Raw genomic sequence first — 18,182 nt, forward strand, 5'->3', positions numbered from 1 at the left:
ATAATATATATATATATATATGCGCGCAACGAACATAGATGTACGTGAACGTACGACTGGCAATCCCCATAACCAAAAAACTAAATTATGTTGTGAAGGAGTTAAAAAGCAAGAGCAGAAACGTGTGGAGCTGCATGCAGCGAAGTGGATGGTTCGACAGTTGTACTAGGCAGTTCGACAGAAAGAGGAAGGCTTCCAGCGGCCTCAAACAGTAGGCAGTTGTGCTGATGCAAAAAGAAACTTTTCCATGAAAGACACAGATGGAGGGCATGACAAAAGAAGCAGCAAAAGTTTGCACGCTTGCGCGCATGCCGACCATCCGATCATAAAAACGGAACTTGCAGCCAATGCATACGGCATACTCACCCCCTAAGGCTTTGGCACCGCCACTCTTCGCCTGGGCTGGCAGCAATGCGTTGCTGCACAGATGCAAGGAGACAAACAAGAGAGAGATAACCCAAGTAGCAGTGCATCACTGAAAGATAGCTCTGTCTCACACATACGAAGGGCTGTTCGACTCTATTTCCCCCAGAGGCTTACAGAGGCAAAGGCGCAATAGACACCGTTATCGAACCTGCATATAGCAGACAGCAGAACAGAGTTCCTACAACCCATTCCCTCCTCCCCTAGAGGCAGCGTGGCTAGCTGGGTCCCACCCAGCTAGCCAAAAAGCTTGCTAGCTCGCTAGCTAGCCTGCTAGCTAGCTAGACGCCAACAGCTCAGCTAGGCAAGGCAAAACTTACCCAGGATTGTTCCCCTAGCGTCCTTTATTTGCCTACAGAAACAGAAAGCAACGAGGAGGCAAAAGATATAATTAAACTCCACAGGGGAACACCCGAGGAAGCCCCGGCATCGACGTCGCCTGTGGCTACGGTCGCAGCTGCACAGCCAGCTAGCTGGCTGGCTAGTAGATAGCTAGCTCACCATGCAGCTCCCTTCTTCACCGTATCTGGGTCCGTAAATAGTTTGTTAGCGCTGCCAAGCCCCGTGGGCTGCAATGCATGCAGAGACAGCGACAGCAAACAGCACAAACAACAACGGGATACACCGGACAGCCTCAACGGAACACAAGTAGCTGACAAGAGAATGTCTCCTCCACCCAGAGGGGTGCCAGCTGATAGTCTGACAGCAGACGGAGCAGCAACTAACAGAGACACCCAAAGGGCAAGATGCCGCGCTCTAAAAGCTGCCTAGCACTTCTGCTGTTCTGTCCGGCCCCCTCGGCAAGCATTCGCAAGGGTCTATTTCAATGATAATGATCCAGCGAAGAGAGAGAGCAGAGGGAAAGCAAGGAAAATAAAGAAGACACCAAGGGTGAGCTTAAAGCACCGATTTGTTGTCGTAGATGTCTATGCAGATCTTGGGCACGACGCCTGCCTTCTTAGGAGGCAAAGGAGACAACTCTGCTAAGAAGTAGATAGAAGCACTCTCGTCTCCAGCCTTCCCATCGCACTGAGGAGGCACAATATTCACACAAAATCATTTAAACAGAGACAAAGACATGACAGAGTCAAGTAAACAGAAACAAACACGACGACAAAGACAGAGCCAGCGGAGTAGACTGACAACACAGACCCACACACAGAAAATAAAACAAACACAAGCCCATAAAGAGAGGGAGAGAGACAGAACGAGAGATAGAGACGACACATGCCCATGAACAGTATAAAACAAGCACAAACACAAAGGCACCGACGCAGACTCAGCCAGCTAACACACAGCCATACACAGCCAACAAGCAGACAGAACAAAAACACCTTTAAGGCCTGGAAGCAAATCCTTCGGTGGGACCCCTGCGGTCTTATGTGTGCCTGCAGTCTCTTCTTGAGCTACGCGCCCCCTTGGGACCCGAAGGCCTTTATGAGCGGGTGCCTGTAAAGCTTGTTGAATTGACAATGTGTGTGTTGCTTTTGCTTTTCTCTCCGTACCTTTTCGATAACAATACACCGCTCAGCCTTCCTTTTTGCCTCCACAGAACTCTCGTGATCGAAGCTGCAACCACAGAGCCAGAGAGAGGGACGGATAGTGGCATGGAGCCCAATCCCGTGGAGACAGGACAGGGCACGGTGGGAGAGACAGCAACAAGCCACAGAAGAAAGAGACAGGAAGACACGGAAAGTGACAGGACCAGCGCATCTCCCATCTGCATCGCCTCCTCTATCGCCCACTCCTTGGTGCGTCAGCTGTGCTTTTGGTCTCGAGAGCAGCAGAGAGGGAGGGGCCTCGTTATAAGGAGAGCACGATGCAAAAGCGGCAGAGAGAGACAACCCAAAGATAAAACACAGACAAAACCGAGACACAGACAATCAATAGACCCGAGATAACACCAAACACCAGGAGAATAGACACTGCTAGCATACAGGAAGAGGGATTAGACACAGTGCGGAGCGGGAGCCACAGGTAGGTGCAGGCCAATCAAAACACCAAAAACTGCAGGAGAGTACAGCAAACAAGCCCGTAGACGCAGGAGCAAGAAAGGATACGCAACCTTGGAAGGAGAATAAGAAGGGCAGCAAAGCAGTAAGCAGAAACCAGCAGCAGCGGGAAAGGGAAGCATCGCAGCAACAACAGCAGTATGCTACTGTCCGCAGGTGATGTATACACACCGTACAACAAGCTTTACTCCCGTGCCCTTAGAGAGCGAAGGCCGCTTAAACCCGCTCAGTTCCTCCAATAAAACTGAAAATCCCTTCAAATCCACATCGGCAGAAGCATCTGCCGCCTGCTGCGGCAAGGAAGCCTTCGCCCGCGAGCCAGCTGCTCCTGCTGCCGCTGTTCCCGAGCTGGCTGCAGCACACACACAAGGCACCAAGCAACAGCCCCGCGACAGACTGCAGGAGCAACTCCTATAGACATGTTGTAACAAAGGACACTGAAGAGGGAGCAGAGACAACTGCAGTCTTGCGCCTTACTGGTAGTTGCGATTGTCTGAGCTTCCTTGGCTCTACTAAGCGGCGAAGCTGCTGCCTTTTTGGGCTGCCGCTGCGGGTCTTCCTGGGCGACCTCTTGTGCTTTGGCTGCTTCAAGGGTAGCAGCTAAGGCAGCATCGAACTTCGTTGCATGTAAGGGGGGAGCTGGGGTTGCAGTGAATGGAGACGGTTGGATCCAAGGCCCCATTACCTCGTACACAGGCATAAACTTTGGCTCGGGAGGAGGCGGTGGCTGCTGCGGCAGGCCCTTGCGCTCCCCCAAGCGGTAGTAGTACAATGCCCCGTAAAGCGCTGCGCATGCAAGCAACAGCAGCAACCGCAGCGCTCGCAGCAGTCGAAAGTAGCAAATATCTGGCACTCCATTCGCTCTCTCCTCATAAACAGCCCACAGAAAACCTGGCTCCCGTCATGCAACAAAGACAGCAACAACAGCACCGGCAGCAACAGCAGGAACGGCAGAACAGCAGCAGCAACAGAGCCTTACAGCCGAGACGCGGGTCAAGAGCTCTGCATGGATATAAGTACTCCAATACACACTGCAGCACCGTCGCCTTGTCTGCCTCTTGCGTCGCTACGAAGCTGCAGACACCTGCAACAGCAAAATGCATGCAGCAGCAAACCGCATGCAGCATATCGCCAGCTAACATTCCCCAGCAAACAACCCCAAACTGATGCAGGTGGAAGCAATACAGAGAGCCAGTTGGTATTCCTGTTGCTGCTGCTTGTGCTGCCATCGCTGCTGCTGCCTTCGCACCGAAGCACGCGCGTCCACAAAGCGCGACCATCTGTTTGCAGCCACAGCAGCAATAGCAACAGCACCACCAGCAGCCACCGTGGACGCAATAGCAATAGGAACAGCATTAGTAGCAGCAGCAGCAGCAGGCGAGGTTACCTGCAAATGCTTGAACGAGAGTATCGATTTGTGCATACATAAGGTCGACCCGCTGCACAGTGTCCCTCACAGCATCGGGATCCCCTCTTATCTCCAGCAGCTTCGCCTCTAATGCAGCTGCAGCACTGCGGCTATCTTCAAGCTGCTGCCGGCTGTCTGCCACCTCTGCGCAGTGTGCGTACACTCCATTGCAACACCAATGGTCAGTTGGTGTTGCGGACAGCTACAGAGACACTCGGACAAACTAAAGATAGATACTAGACGGACACAGACAGACTCCACCACAAGCAACAACTGCAGCAGCAGCAGCAACGCCAACCACGGCAGAAGCAACAACAGCAACAACAACAGCAGCTACGATAACAACAACCGCAACGGCGGAAGTAGTAGCGACAGCAGCAGCAACAGCCACAACGACAGCAACGGCGACAGCAGGAATACCATAAGCAACATAGGAATACCATAGGCAGCAGCAACAAGGGGACAAGCAAGAGCAGCAGCAGTAGTAGTAGTACCATGATCAGCAGGGGCATACGCAACAAGAGCAACAGCGAAACCAGCGGCACACCAACAACAGCACCACCACCAGCAAAGCAGCAACACCATGAGTATAGGCACCTCGCTGCAGCCAGTAGGAGAATTTCTCAGCCTTTTGTCTTTTTTGCTTCTCCTTCATGTATAACAAGAAGTAATGGCGGACTTTATCCTCCAATTCATCTAGCACTGCAGCAGCAAACAAGCACGTACGCGGCTGCCCAGTACACCTCATAAATGCGGTTCCCCTGACAACTGCACAGACGCTGCCGAGTTCATGCTCAAGAAGAATAACTATTCAGCTGCAGATAACTCCAAATAGGAAGAACACTTCTATAAAGTCCTTTCTACTCTGTTTTAGGAGCTAAAGAAGGAGTCACTTGTTTCTAGGACTTGAGGATGCGGCCGCTGCTCCGCAGGCGGCACCGCAGGGTGTCGGTCGTAGGCGTGAGTCTTCATGGTGGACCGGTGCTTATAATCATTTTTTGTTGTCTTAAGTGCGTGCATGCAGGAGCAGCGGTTTGTATCGGATGTCGACGGGGGCAGGGCGAGGGGGGGGTTGTTGTGACGGGTGTTGGGGCCTTAAGGTTAAAGGCAGCAGAGAAGGATATACAGACAGGCTTCCTGCTGATAGAAGAAAGGAGGGAAAGTTGCTGCATGCGCTGCTACGGGCTTGAGTGTTGCAGACACCCCGTGAGCCGCTGCTGCACTGGCCTGAGCAGTGGGTCGGTGCAACCTCTGAGCGATGCAAGGGAGCTTTGGGGCAAAAAAGAGATCAAGTGAGTTAAATTGAGGTCAAATAAAATAAAACATCAGAAGAAGAATAAAGTAGCGAAGATGAAAAGTCGCAGCAGGCAACCTTCACACATCCCGATGGGAACCGTCTGCACGTGCTTGTGCTGTTGCACGGCGACTCTAAGTAAAAACAAGTTTTCCGACCTCAAATAGTATATTACTTTTAAGACAAAGGAAGAAATACAACACGAAAACACGTGCATGCACCACAACAAAGAAAACCTCGCTGCAGCGCACGCTGCGGCCATCGAACCATCGGCAAGGCCGCCGGCTGACCACTAAAGGTCATTTTCCGATTTTTCTCTTTGGGACTTTAAATCAAATCTAATGAACTTCTCTTGCTTGGACTACAAATAAAATCATGTAAAAGGGAACAATCATGGACAGTTTTCCCCCCTAGAAGCACCACCAACCAACACCCGCTGCCGCCGTCCGCACTGTAGGGACAGCCCATGTATGCTGCAGTTTTTAGAAGATTTATTCAAATTAAAAGGAAAATGTATTTCTAAATTAATTTTCACCTTAGTGCGCAGCCCTTGAGTCGCATCTTAAGTATAACTTCACGCAAAACCCCGGAAGGTACGACTGGAGACAGGCCTCAGCTTACTGTTGCTCATAGTGTCAGTAAAGAGAAAATATGAACACACATACGCGCAGGGACAGCTGCATATATACACGTTAGATGCATGCATGGTTGCATGTACGCATCCACCCATGCAAGCTATATATACACCGTAGTCCCTGTAACCTTATAGATTCCAGGAAGGTGTGCTCTTATATACGCTACAACAGCTTGATGCCGCATGAGGAACATGAAGGACACAAAAAAATGCATGCACAACGAAACAAAGAGAGGAACTGGGGAATCCAATATATGCAATACAGACGTGTGAGGGGAACACTTAATGCATACCATACACTAGCAGAGAAAAAAACGGTCCCTTGAATGCAGTCTTCGTTGCTGCCACCCCAAGCATTGTTAGAGCGAGGAACAAGTAACACGCAGCTATCAAGCAATCAATCAATACAAACCAACCCCTTAACCCCTCAACAGCAGAAGTGGCTGAGCACCAGCTATCGCTGCTCCTGCCCTCGCCCTGCGTACTAGCAGTTGTTGGCACCGAAGCGCCATGCATGCAACAGCCTAAACTGCGGAGTTTCCCCAGGTGTACATGCGGCTGCAGATGAACGCCATTATACTAGACAGACATAGACCGCCAACATTCCCTCACGATGAAGACTTGCACAAACATATAGGCAATAAACAGCAACGAAATAGTTCCACTAAAGAAGGTACCTTAAATGAAAGGAAGCGAAATATGTCCAATAAACAGAAGGAACAATGGCTAAAAGAGGAGAAGCAACCAGGCCTGAATAAAAGGGAGCAACAGAGAAATAAATGAGTTGAAGCAACAAAGGATAAATAAGTAAAGACATCAATAACTAGACGAGTAGAAGCAGCAAAGACTAAATAAGTTGAAGCAACACAAATCGAATAAATAACTTTGCCGTGGTTCCCTCTAACATAACATAAGGAGACCTCATTCCCAGAAATTTCCACTAACCCCCTCTAGTAATACAACGATGGGCAACAGGAATAATATCAATAGAAAGGCACTCCCCTCCTCCCTTCCCACAGTCCAATACACAAACACAACCAAGAAAAGGAAGACGACAATGAATACCCCGCACCAGCGCGTGTCTCTTAAGGGTTTAGAAGTTAGTAAGAGGCCGGGAGCGAACCCGCAGACACTGAGCTTTGCTGTCGCTGCTCAGGCTGATGGACGCCTCGTCTAAAGCCCCGCAGATACACCCGCGAGCAGGGCTTTATGGGTTTTGTTTCTTTGCGGTGTTAACCCATAGAAAAACCCGCCGCCTTCGGCATAAGCCTACTATCAACTACGCAGACTTCAGGTGTAGATACACCCCGCACAACCAACACGACACAGACCCACATACATACATCTACACACATATACATATACATAGAGCACAACCACCACCATGGGTCATTCTCTGCCGGTCGGCGTGCGACTATGTCTGCGTTTATTGTTTAGGGTTAGGCCCATAGGGACGTTCGGAAGGCGTCACTTACGACAGCCTTCCCACACGGGTGTGAGCTAGCAAAACACCGCAAGATGCTGCTGCGCACCACCCCCTGCTGCAGGCAGTCGCGGGGGGAAGCTCCGAGCAGCAGCCCCAGCTCAGCCCCACGCAGCAGCTGCTGTTCACTTTCCTTTGAGAGTTCTTGTAGTATTTGAAAATTAAACTAAAATTATATTTCCAAATACTAATTTCATGCATTAAATTATAAAAAATGCCAACATTTCCTCATATGATAGGGTTCGGGCACAACGCGCCGTAAGGGCAACTGTAAGCAACCTGGTGGGCACGGGCAACACAACTTGCAGGAACGGCGATCTGAAGGATGGCCTTTAGTTTGTTTGTGTACAAGCCTCAATTAAATTAAAAATAATTAAAATTAATCCAGCAAAAGGGGAATTGTACAGACTGAGTCTCCTAGCTAGCAAGCAGCTCCTATAGAAGATCTTCCTTACCACGGTCTTTAGGCAGCACTCTTTGCTTCTCTTTGCTTGAATATGCTTCTAAAAGTAAGACCTCAGAAGAGGTTGTTGCTGTTGCTGCTGCCTGCTGCACTGCTCTCCGCTGCAGCTGTGGAGCTGCTGTGCTGCGGCAACCCGTCCTGCAGCAGAGGACGAGAGAACAGCAAAGGGCGTTAGAGGTCCCACAGCACAACGTGCTTCCCTGCAGACTCTCCCTAACTATACCCATTAAAAGGTAGACCTGAAAAGGCTCACCACCTCGTACATGCATGCTCGCAGCCATGCATGCATGGAGTGTGTGAACAAAAGCCTCAATAGATGCACACTTTGGCACGCCTCTGAGCCTTACTGCTTTTGCTGTTCCTGCAGCTGTTGCTGCTGGTTGCTGTTCGCTTGTGCCTGTTGCTTTAAAGAAAGGAGACGCGCCGCATGCGCTGATAGCTCAGTTGGGAGAGCGTTAGACTGAAGATCTAAAGGTCCCTGGTTCGATCCCGGGTCAGCGCGTGTCTTGATTAATTAGGAGGATTCGAGAACGTTTCCTGTTACTTCTTATTTAATCCAAATAAACAAAGTGCACTCTTTCACGTGTTTTGTTCTATATGCTGGTCGGCGAAAGAATGGACAGCAGCAGAAACTGCAGCAGCAGCGGCAGCACTTCTGGCGAGATCAGCAGCAGATCTCGCTGCTTCTACTGCCTCTCTTTGTAGCAGTACTTGGAGGTGCTGCTGTTGGCAGCAGCAGCAGAAGCTGCTGCTGCAAGCAGAGAGCTAAGGAGACACCTGAAATAACGTAGCTGTCTCGTTATTGCCTCCTTTCCTTGCCGTAGCAGTCTAATTAGCTGAACCCTTAGGTGCTCTATCAGTCTAATTAGCTGAACCCTCAGGTGCATTATCTTGCAGCAACAAAACTTAGTTTTCTTCATTGTGTCCTCTCCTTGTTTGTTTCGTTTGTTTTTCTCTCTTGGTTGTTTGTTGTATTTGCCTGTCTTTTAACGTAAAAGGAGTTTAGGCTGTTGAAGCTCACAAGCAAAAGATCGAAAAGTACAAGGAGACAACAAACAGAAAACTAGCAACACACAAAGAAGCAGAAGCAGTCGAGAAAGAGTAGGAAAGACCCAATTGCTGCATGCATGCGCGCATGCATGACCACAAAAGATTACCACAAGCAGCAGATTTTCCTTCCCTGCAGCTGCAACAGTAGTATGCAGCAGCTGGCCGCACCAGAGCAGCAGAAGTTAGGTACATCACAGCAGCAGCAATAGTAGTAGTAGCAGCAGCAGCAAAATGAGACAGCGCCTTCTAGTTCCATTTGTTGCTGCAGACTACAACAGATAACGACACCTTCCTTGCTACCCAAGAGCATTTGTTGCAGTTCAGTAGCAAATATAAACCCCCGAATTGCACCTAACGGCTACTTGTAGCTACTAGGCTCCTACAAGAGCAGCAGAACAGCCGAAACGGCAAAGGGGCAGCATCAGCAGCGCAACACGCAGAAACAACAACAGCAGCACTGTAACCAGCAGCAGTAGCAGCTGTTGAAGCAGCATCAGCTGCTGCTGTAGCGACGGCGGAAGCAGCAGCAGCAGTATACTCTACACCCGGCCCTGTCGGCCGCTGTGGTCCGACCTTGGCAGCATGTGGGGCCCCCATTGGGTCTCTGGGGCCCCTGGGGCCCCCCAATATAATGTTTTCTCTATCAGGTAGCACAGTCCTTCTGAATGCATGCACATGCTGCCTGAGTGCTGCTGGCTGCCTGGTGTGCTTCTGCTGCTGCTGTTGCTGCTACTGCTGCTCCTGCTTCTGTCGCCGCCGCCAGCATTGCAGGGAGCACTGGGTGCATTCACACGACAGTTTTTGCATTAAACATAAATAAAGTTATCTGAGTTTTATAATTTTAACTAAGAAAGAGGCTTTCTCTAGACTTCACGTACCTGTCTAACCACTGGTGCAGCAGAGGCAGCCGGCTGTCCGTCCGCTTATGCTGCTGCTGCAGTTAAATTAAATGCTTTCATCTTCATTTGTTATTACCGTATATGGTATTCCAACGAAATCAACGCATTTTAAACCTATGAACATAAAACTGTAGGCAGACTGGAGGAAAGATCCATCCCAACGGACCGCTACATCATTGCAGCTGCTGCCGCTGCTGCTCCTCGGCTGCTGCTGCTGATGCTGCAGCAACAGCATATGGGGCCCTCGGCGTTTGTCGTCTTAATAGGACTATAACTGGGCTGAGCTGCAAGCAGAAAAAGAGAACTCTTTCCTTATCTGTTGTCTTAAAACAAATAACACTAAGGCGACACAGAGGCGCTGCTGCGCTGGGTTCATTGCTACACTCGGAGCGCTGCAGCACTGCAGCAGAAGCAGCAGCAGCCAGAATTTTATCAGAAATGTAAGGGCACGAGGGGAGTCGCGATGGAGTCTGCAGCAGCGGAAGCCCTGCCATTGAGGAGGGGATCCACAACAATAGTCGAGCAGCAGCAGGAGCAGCAGGAGCAGCAGGAGCACCCAGCCAAAGAGAACCACAAAGATGAGGAAGTAAAGCAGCAGGAGATGCAGCAACAAGTGCAGGATCAGGAACAGGAGGAGCAGCGGCAACAGGATCAGCAGGAGCAGCAGCAGAAGAAGCAGGCAGAGCAGCCGGAGCATCCGGCGGTGGCCGCAACAGCTCCGGCTTCGTCCTCTCTGCATCCGCTGCGCAGCCAACGGACAGTCAAGTTTGAAGATAACAGCAGCAGCAACAACAACAACAGCAGCGGCAGCAGCGGCGGCAGCAGCAGCAGCAGCAGCTCACTGGTTGACGGGACGTTAACACGAGGAAGCACAGGGCGTCTGCAGCCTGTGGGGTCTCGAGTGTATACGGAGATCCCTAAGCCAAGCCAAGAGGCAGTTGGTGCTGCTTTAAAGTCTTTGGAATCTTCCGCCCTCATAAGGAGACAATCAGCAGCAGCAGCAGCAGCAGCAGCAGCACCAGCCCCAGCAGACAATCACACACAAACCCTAGACACCGTAAGCTAGGTTCTAGGGTTTAGGGCTGGCTGCAGCTAAGGGGAATAACAAGCAATGTATACTGTCATGGCTTATTAGGAAAAGCGAACTCGCTGTGCTGCTGCTGCTGCTTCGGCTTCTACTGCTGCTGCTGTCGCTGTTCCGGCGTTTGATGCGTCCATCATGTCTCTGCTATTTTGGTCTGACAGTTCGTTGCTCCTTGAAGGTTTTCCCCTCACTGCTGCAATCCTTGTTGTTGTTGCTGCTGCGGTGCTGCTGCTGCTGTTGCTGGTGCGGTGCTGCTGCTGTTGTTGCTGTTGCTGTTGCTGCTGCTGCTGTTGCTGCTGCTGTTGCTGCTGCTGCTGTTGCTGTTCCTGCTGCTGCTGTTGCTGCTGTTGCTGTTGCTGCTGCTGTTGTACAGCCACAGACTGCGCCTTCTAAGGACCTAAGCGGATTCTACCAGAAACTTCTTGGGGAGGATTGGGAGGAGCAGCTGCAGCAGATCGACTCACAGCAAATTGAAGATGTCTTTGCCGGTGAGTTCCTCTCTTCTGCTACTGCTTCTGCTGCTGCTGCTGCTGCTGTTCGTTGGCCAGCTGCGTCTGTCCCCTCTGCAGTTGCTGCTGCAACTGTTGCCCTTTCCTGCTGTTGGCTGCAGCAGCTCCTGGTGCTGCTTTTGTGTTTTTGTCTCGATGTTGCTACGGCGACGTCAATTAATGCTGTTGTTGGCGGTTTCTGTTGCTGCTGCTGCTGCTGCAGAGGAGCCTGTGGGCCACAGCGACAGCGCGGATTTAGCTGCTGCCGCCTCTGAGAATTATGGGGGGAAATTTAGACAAAGAATTCGAAGGAGAGACAGACAGCGCAAACAAGATATCAGGTATTCAACCACTGCTGCTGCTGCTGCTGCTACGCCGCTGGTGCCGTTGGTATAGTAGAGGCAGTTAGTCGTCAAAGGAACAACGGCTTCACAGCTTGAGGCCTGAGTGTAGTTAGCTGGCTACCACTAGCTCGCCAGCTAGCCAGCTAAGCATCTAGATAGTCGGCTGCACAGGAGGCTTTCCTTCAATTCGCGGTGTATGTGCCCCTGCTGAGGCAGCTAGCTAGCTAGGTAGCTAAGTAGCTAACCGATCATGCGGGCAGCTGAGAGTTGGTCTTGTGTTTTGCAGCGACGAGGTGGCGGATCATCTGCAAGTGGCGGATGATGAGCCTCTCATCACAGCAGAAGAGATTGCGTGAGCTGTACCCTAAACCCTAGACGCTAATCCCTAAACCCTAAACCTTAAACTCTAGCAGACTATGTAGCGGTGGTGTTACCCTCTGGTCGTTGATTAGACATTAAGACGCTAATACCTATCCCTCTTAACCGTATGAATTGCATTCCCCGCGTGGAGTATCGAGAATTAGGGTTTAGGGTTTGTGCCATAGGGAGATTCGTGAGAGCGCTTGGCAGCCTGCAGGGGATAATATTCCCCCTTTAAGTTCTTTAAGATTAGGTTACCATCAAGCATGGGATGTGGGGAAGAGGGGATGCTTAGCAGCAAAGCTAAGTCTCCTATGGAGCCCAGCAATTACTGCTTCTCGCCTACGATTCTTTGTTATGGACGGGACAGATCCCGGTAGGTAACCCCGTAAGACACAGCAGCAGCAGCAGTTGTTGTTGTTGTACGAGTACGAGTAGTAGTAGCGGCATACGTATAGTTCTATATACATGTATATATGTATATATGTACAAAGGCTCAAACATATACACATACAAACATATAACACCACATGTATATGCCCATTTAAACATATATTTGTTCCCATAAATGCATCCTTTATATATATAACATATAAGTAGTGTATATTATACATTATATATTATATGTATGTGTGTTATATGTTTATAGAGGCTTTCTTAACATACTACAGCAAGTCGGACTTGCAAGCAGCTCGCGGTTTGAGCGCGGAGAAGTTGGGAGCGATCAGTGCGTGGGATTTGTTAGATGGGCATTGGAGTTATTCTAAGACAAAAGTTTTCTTTAAGAGATCTGTTAATAAATATAGTAGTAAAAATAAAAATAAGAATAATGATGACTATAATGATAATAATGAAAAGGGAGGGAAGAGTAATCATAAGGTCAAGGATTGCGTCTTACAAAACTTCTCTCCAGAATTCTTTGATGCTATGCTCGTCTGTCTATGGTATGTCAGCACATCTTTATACGTATATCATATACGTATATAAATAATAATAATAGTAGTCGTATTACTACTAATAGTAGTAGTACTAATATTAGTACTAATAATAGTAATGAGATATTAAACATCACTATAATAATACATATTGAATGCTAATCATTATTAACTGCATTAATCTACTTGCTGATAATTTATCTTTATTCTTAGGGAAATGGAGACACAAGTAAAACTCGAGCAGTTAAAGCGGCAGAGGAGACAGGAAAGAAAGAAGAGCCGCTTATCAGGCGCAAGCTCCACAGCAGAGGCAGCAGCAGAAGCAGCAGCCGCAGCGGGAAGAGGGGGCCGTCTGTCTGCTGCTGTTGTTTCTTACAACCCCGACAGCAGTGCGCTGCCCTTGCCAGCTTCCCGGGGGAGCAACAAAAAGGGAGCAGCAGGAAAGGGGGGCCGCAAGGGCACCTCCAGGTTACGGAGATCCATTGTAGAACGTTTTATAATGGACTTGCGGAGTCTTTGTGAAAAAGGCGTAGAACAAAAATGGGTAGAAGAAAGATTGAAAAAACAGAGAGAAAAAATGAAGCAAAATAAAATACAAATTCCTGATCAATATGGTGCAGCAGCAACAGTAGCAGCAGCAGGAGCAGCAGAACAAGCAACTGCAGAAGAAGGTGCTTCTGCACCAGAACATACACCTGCAGCAGAACACACACCTGCAGCAGAGGATACACAGGCAACAGAACATACACATGCAGCAGAAGAGATACCTGAAGCAGAACAAACACCTGCGGCAGAACATACACTTGCAACAGAAGATACACCTGCTGTAGCAGCAGCTGCTCCAGCGGCAGCAGAACCATCAGGAGCAACAGCAGCACCATCAGCGGCAGCACCACCAGCAGCAGCACCGTCAACAGCAGCAGTACCAGCATCTCCACCAACAGCAGCGGCGCCAGAAGCAGCAGTGCCGGCTGCACCACCAATAGCAGCACCACCAACAGCAGCACCACCAACAGCAGCCGCAGCACCAGCACAACCTGCAGCACCAGCAACACCGGCGGCAGCCGAGGCACCCTCAGAAGAAGCACCGGGAGTTACCAAAGCTCCGACAGACAATGAGGCAACAGCAGCAGCACCAGCAACAGCAGCTGCTCCTGTGACTGCAGCAGCAGCAGCGGAGGGGGGGCTCTCATCATCGCATGCCAAAGAAGAACAGGGACAGCTGCTGTCTCCAAAGAGACAAAATGACACCAGCAACGTTGCAACAGAAGCAACAGCAGCAGAAGTGTCTCCTCTTACGCAACAAGAGACTGCTCAAGCTAGCTCCGGGTAGCATAGAGCATATCGAAGTCAGCACCAGTAGCAGAAGCAGCAGCAGCAGAGGCAGGAGCTGTAGTAGTAGCAGCAGCAGCAGCATGTTGTTGTTTCTGCTTCTGTGCGAGGCGCAGCAGCTGAGAAACAGCTGTAGGGATGCTACAGCAAACAGTCATCACAGATGGTCTTGCTTCTGCTCCTGCTCCTGCTGCTGCTCATGCTGCTGCTGTACAGCAGCATGCATGCAGCAGCAGCAAAATTTTTGTATTTTTAATATGGCGCTGCTGCGGCTGCAGGCAACGCTGGCAGCAGCTGAGGAGGCTTTGTCTCCAAACAGTTTGCTGCTGTTTACCATTTTGAATTCAAATGCTTTGCATCCAACTTGTGGTGATGCTTCTGCTGCTGCTGTTGCTGCTGCTGTTGCTGCTGCTTGTGCTGCTGTTAGCGATGGGGCTGGCATTGCTACTGCTTACTCCCCTTCTGCTGCTGCAGCCGCCGCTGCTTCTGTTGCAGCTGGCCGTTGCAGCGGGGGGTTGGCAACAGTTAGGGCGAGCAGCAGTTGCCGCAGCTCTAGCGGCAGCATAAACAGCTTTTGTTGCCAACAGACCTCAGCATATGCGTATATGTAGTTTTTCTTGAATTTTTTATTTTTATAGGACTAGTTTGTACTAGGAGAGAGTTGCCAAGGTAAATTCTAACTAATAAAACTGAGTTGATCGAATTAATTGTAATCAATTCAATCAATTTAATATAGTTTAGTCAGTTAGGACGCGCTGACCCGGGATCGAACCAGGGACCTTTAGATCTTCAGTCTAACGCTCTCCCAACTGAGCTATCAGCGCATGCGGTTGGCTGCTCCAGCTATAACACAGATAGACCACTGGGCAACATATGTTGCTGTTGCTATGCTGCTGCAGTTGTTGGTTTGCTGTTGCTGCTGCTGGAGGTGGTTGGTGTTCCTGCGCTGCTGTTCCTCTGGTTGCTGTGCCTGCGCTGCTGCTGTTGCTGCTGCTGTTGCCGCCGCTTTTCTGGTGGGTTGCAGTGCTGCCACTGCTGTGCTGCTGCTGTTGCATCATGAGTGCCCACGGGATACAGCACGCTGTCTGGTGCTGCAGTGACGAGAGCAGATGACTTATTGCCTCCTTTGCTGTTGTCTTTTTTGTCTCTTCTCCGTTTATATTGTCATATTATTTGTTGCCTTTTTATCCTCTCCTTTTTATTTCCTAATTGCCTGTCTATTTCTTGTCTACGCCTCCTTTTTATTGTTTCTTCTTTACCTGCCCTTCTGTATTGTCCCTCCCTCTCTGCCTCTACTTAGCCGCAGGGTTCTGCTGCTGCAACAAGCGCAGCTGCACCATGCAGCGGTTGCTGCACCTTCCCCTGGGGCCAGTGTGGAGCAGCAGGCTAGGAGAAGACTTTTGATGCCTAGTGTTTACGGTTTAACTGTTTTTTTTGCCTTGCTGACTCCGTTGCAGCAGCAACAACAGCAGCAACAGCCACACATAAGTAATATATGTATATATGTGTATACATAGTACCTATATTATATATTATATATAAGAAACAATATGTAAAAGGAATAATACATATAAAGAGGAAGTGTTTAAAGCAAATAAAATAGCAAGTTTGACAATATAAATAAGTAAAACTTTTGTTGCCTTTGAGGCGCGTGAGTAGACATTTCACAGAAAATTCCCTACCATATAAACAACAGATACCAGCTGCTGCTGCTGCTGCTGTTTCTGCTGCTGCTGTTGCTGGTGCTGCTGCTAATTCTAGTGTTGCTTCTGGTGATAGTGTTGTTGTTGATGCCGCTGCTGCTCGTGCTACTGCATCGTCTTCTTGTTCGAGTGATGCTGCTGCGGCTGAACCTACAGCAGAAGCTGTGGCTGATGCTGCAGAAGCAGCAACTGCTGCTGCTGCTGCTGCTGCAGTGTACTGCCCTTAGCAGGAGCACGAGCTGGACTTTGTCTTGGGATCATCTGCAGGAAAGCCACGCACACAGCTGCTACTGCTGTTGTTGTTGTTGCTGCAGGTGTTGCTGCTAATGTATACATAGGAGGAGGAAACAGCAAAAAGAAATAAAATAAACAAATAAACAAACCTTCAGTAAGTTGTGTCCCTAAAGTGCGCTGTCCCCCCGCAACCATTGTATTCCCATCGATAAGACCTGCGCACACACACCACATAATTACTGCTGCTGCTTTTGCTGCTGCTATTGTTGCAGGTGGACTTCCTTATCATCTTCATGCTGTGCTAATGCCTGCTCAGGTGGATACTCTCCAACCACTATCGGCAGCAGCAACAGAAGCAGCAACTGCTGCTGTTGCTCCTGTGGCTGATAGTGGTAGGTGGGCTAGGATGCGGCTATAAAGCAGCAGCAGCAGTAGCAGCAAACGCAGCAACAGTACCGTCTTGGATCTTGCTGAGGATTAGCCTAGCAACGCGAACAAAGACGTCAGTCACCCCCTCTCCCGTTAGTGCGCTTGTTTCTAAAAATAATACATCTGCACCAGCAGCAGCAACAGCAGCAGCAAGATAGGTAAGACAGCCAAAGACAACAAAAGACAAGCAAAGTCAATAAAAGGGACAACAAAAGAGAACAAAGGACCATAATAGACAAAAAAAAAAATAAAACAAAAAATAAAAAAAAAAGGACAAGAAAAGAGGGAAAAATGTTTTACCATTCTCTTGAGCAAAACGAGAAGCCTCTAAAAATGTAACAGCCCGCTTATCCCTCACATCTATTTTGTTGCCTGCAGCAGCAGCAGCAGCAACAGAAGTAGCAGGGCGCATGCACTGGGATACTAGGGGGGGAAAGAACAGCAGATAGGAAAAAAGAGAAAGACGAAAACAATATCTGCCTAAACACCCGAAGAAGCGAGACAAGGAAGAAAATGCAAAAAATAAAAAACAAAGGAGACGAAGAAAATAAGTAAATATAATTAATTATAATTAAATAAACGAGAAGAAAGAAGAGAATGAGTGAAGGTGAGAAGAAAAAGAATAAAAGAAGAAGAAACAAGAAGAATAAAATAAATAAATAAAATAAATAAATAAACCAATAAGACTAACCAACAATAGCAATAGAAATATCTGCGCGGGCCAAAGAGCGAGCGTCAGCTAACCAATTTATTAAATGGTTGTAAGACTCCCGACTGCAGCAGCAGCAGCAGGAACAGCAGCAGCAGCAGCAGATGCAGCACTTAAAAAAAATAGTAAAATAAACGGGATTAATAAGGAGTTAAATACACAAGTGTTGATGAGGACCTAGACAAAAGGGATTAATAAAGAAAAAACATATTTAGCAGCATCATAGATAAGAATAGCTCCTGCTGCTCCCTTATAACAACTTCTTGTAACAGCGATACAAAGGAGAATAATAAACAATAAAATGAATAAAATAAAAGGAATAAAATAAAAAAAAGGAATAATATTTCTTACTTAGCTACATCATAAACAAGAATAGCTCCTGCTGCTCCTCTATACTAACTTCTTGTAACAGCGAAACAAAGGAGAATAATAAACAATAGAACGAATAAAATAAAAAGAATAAAGAATAAATAAAATAATATTTCTTACTTAGCTACATCATAAACAAGAATAGCTCCTGCTGCTCCTCTATAATAACTTCTTGTAACAGCTCGATATCTTTCTTGACCGGCGGTATCCCAAATTTGTAATTTTATTTTCATATCATTTAAATTCAACACTTTGGATGCAAATTCTACACCAATTGTATGACTGCTGCTCCGACGAACTGCGGAAAAAAAAGAAAAAAAAAAGGAAAATAATAATAATTGAAAGAAAATCATAATAAAAGAAGGAAAAAGAGAAAAAAACGATGAAAAATAAAGAAAAAATCAAGAAAAACAATATATATTATGTATGTATATTATTATTATATGTATGTATATTGCTGTATAGACGAACTAATAAAGACATCAAATGTATACATGCATACATATATATATATATATATATATATATA

General features: G+C 48.1%; 2 protein-coding genes across 2 annotated transcripts; one reads left to right on the plus strand and one right to left on the minus strand.

The window, feature by feature from the left end:
* Positions 1 to 536: 536 nt before the first annotated feature.
* Positions 537 to 4,815, minus strand: EMWEY_00041520 (Chromosome III, complete sequence, related; the record flags this gene model as incomplete). Its single annotated transcript, XM_013482677.1, has 11 exons — positions 537 to 574; positions 744 to 775; positions 925 to 992; positions 1,330 to 1,452; positions 1,929 to 1,992; positions 2,607 to 2,787; positions 2,913 to 3,221; positions 3,415 to 3,519; positions 3,823 to 3,987; positions 4,441 to 4,545; positions 4,737 to 4,815. 11 exons carry the CDS (start codon positions 4,813 to 4,815, stop codon positions 537 to 539), a joined length of 1,269 nt encoding a protein of 422 aa, XP_013338131.1.
* Positions 4,816 to 10,129: 5,314 nt separating this feature from the next.
* EMWEY_00041530 (hypothetical protein, conserved) lies at positions 10,130 to 14,210 on the plus strand (the record flags this gene model as incomplete). The annotated part of the gene is made up of 7 exons (XM_013482678.1): positions 10,130 to 10,723; positions 11,124 to 11,238; positions 11,462 to 11,579; positions 11,869 to 11,934; positions 12,128 to 12,318; positions 12,592 to 12,886; positions 13,091 to 14,210. 7 exons carry the CDS (start codon positions 10,130 to 10,132, stop codon positions 14,208 to 14,210), a joined length of 2,499 nt encoding a protein of 832 aa, XP_013338132.1.
* Positions 14,211 to 18,182: the final 3,972 nt, after the last annotated feature.

The sequence above is a fragment of the Eimeria maxima genome, genomic scaffold (genome assembly GCF_000499605.1).
Source record: "Eimeria maxima Weybridge genomic scaffold, Emw_scaff709, whole genome shotgun sequence".
Lineage (NCBI taxonomy): Eukaryota > Apicomplexa > Conoidasida > Eucoccidiorida > Eimeriidae > Eimeria > Eimeria maxima.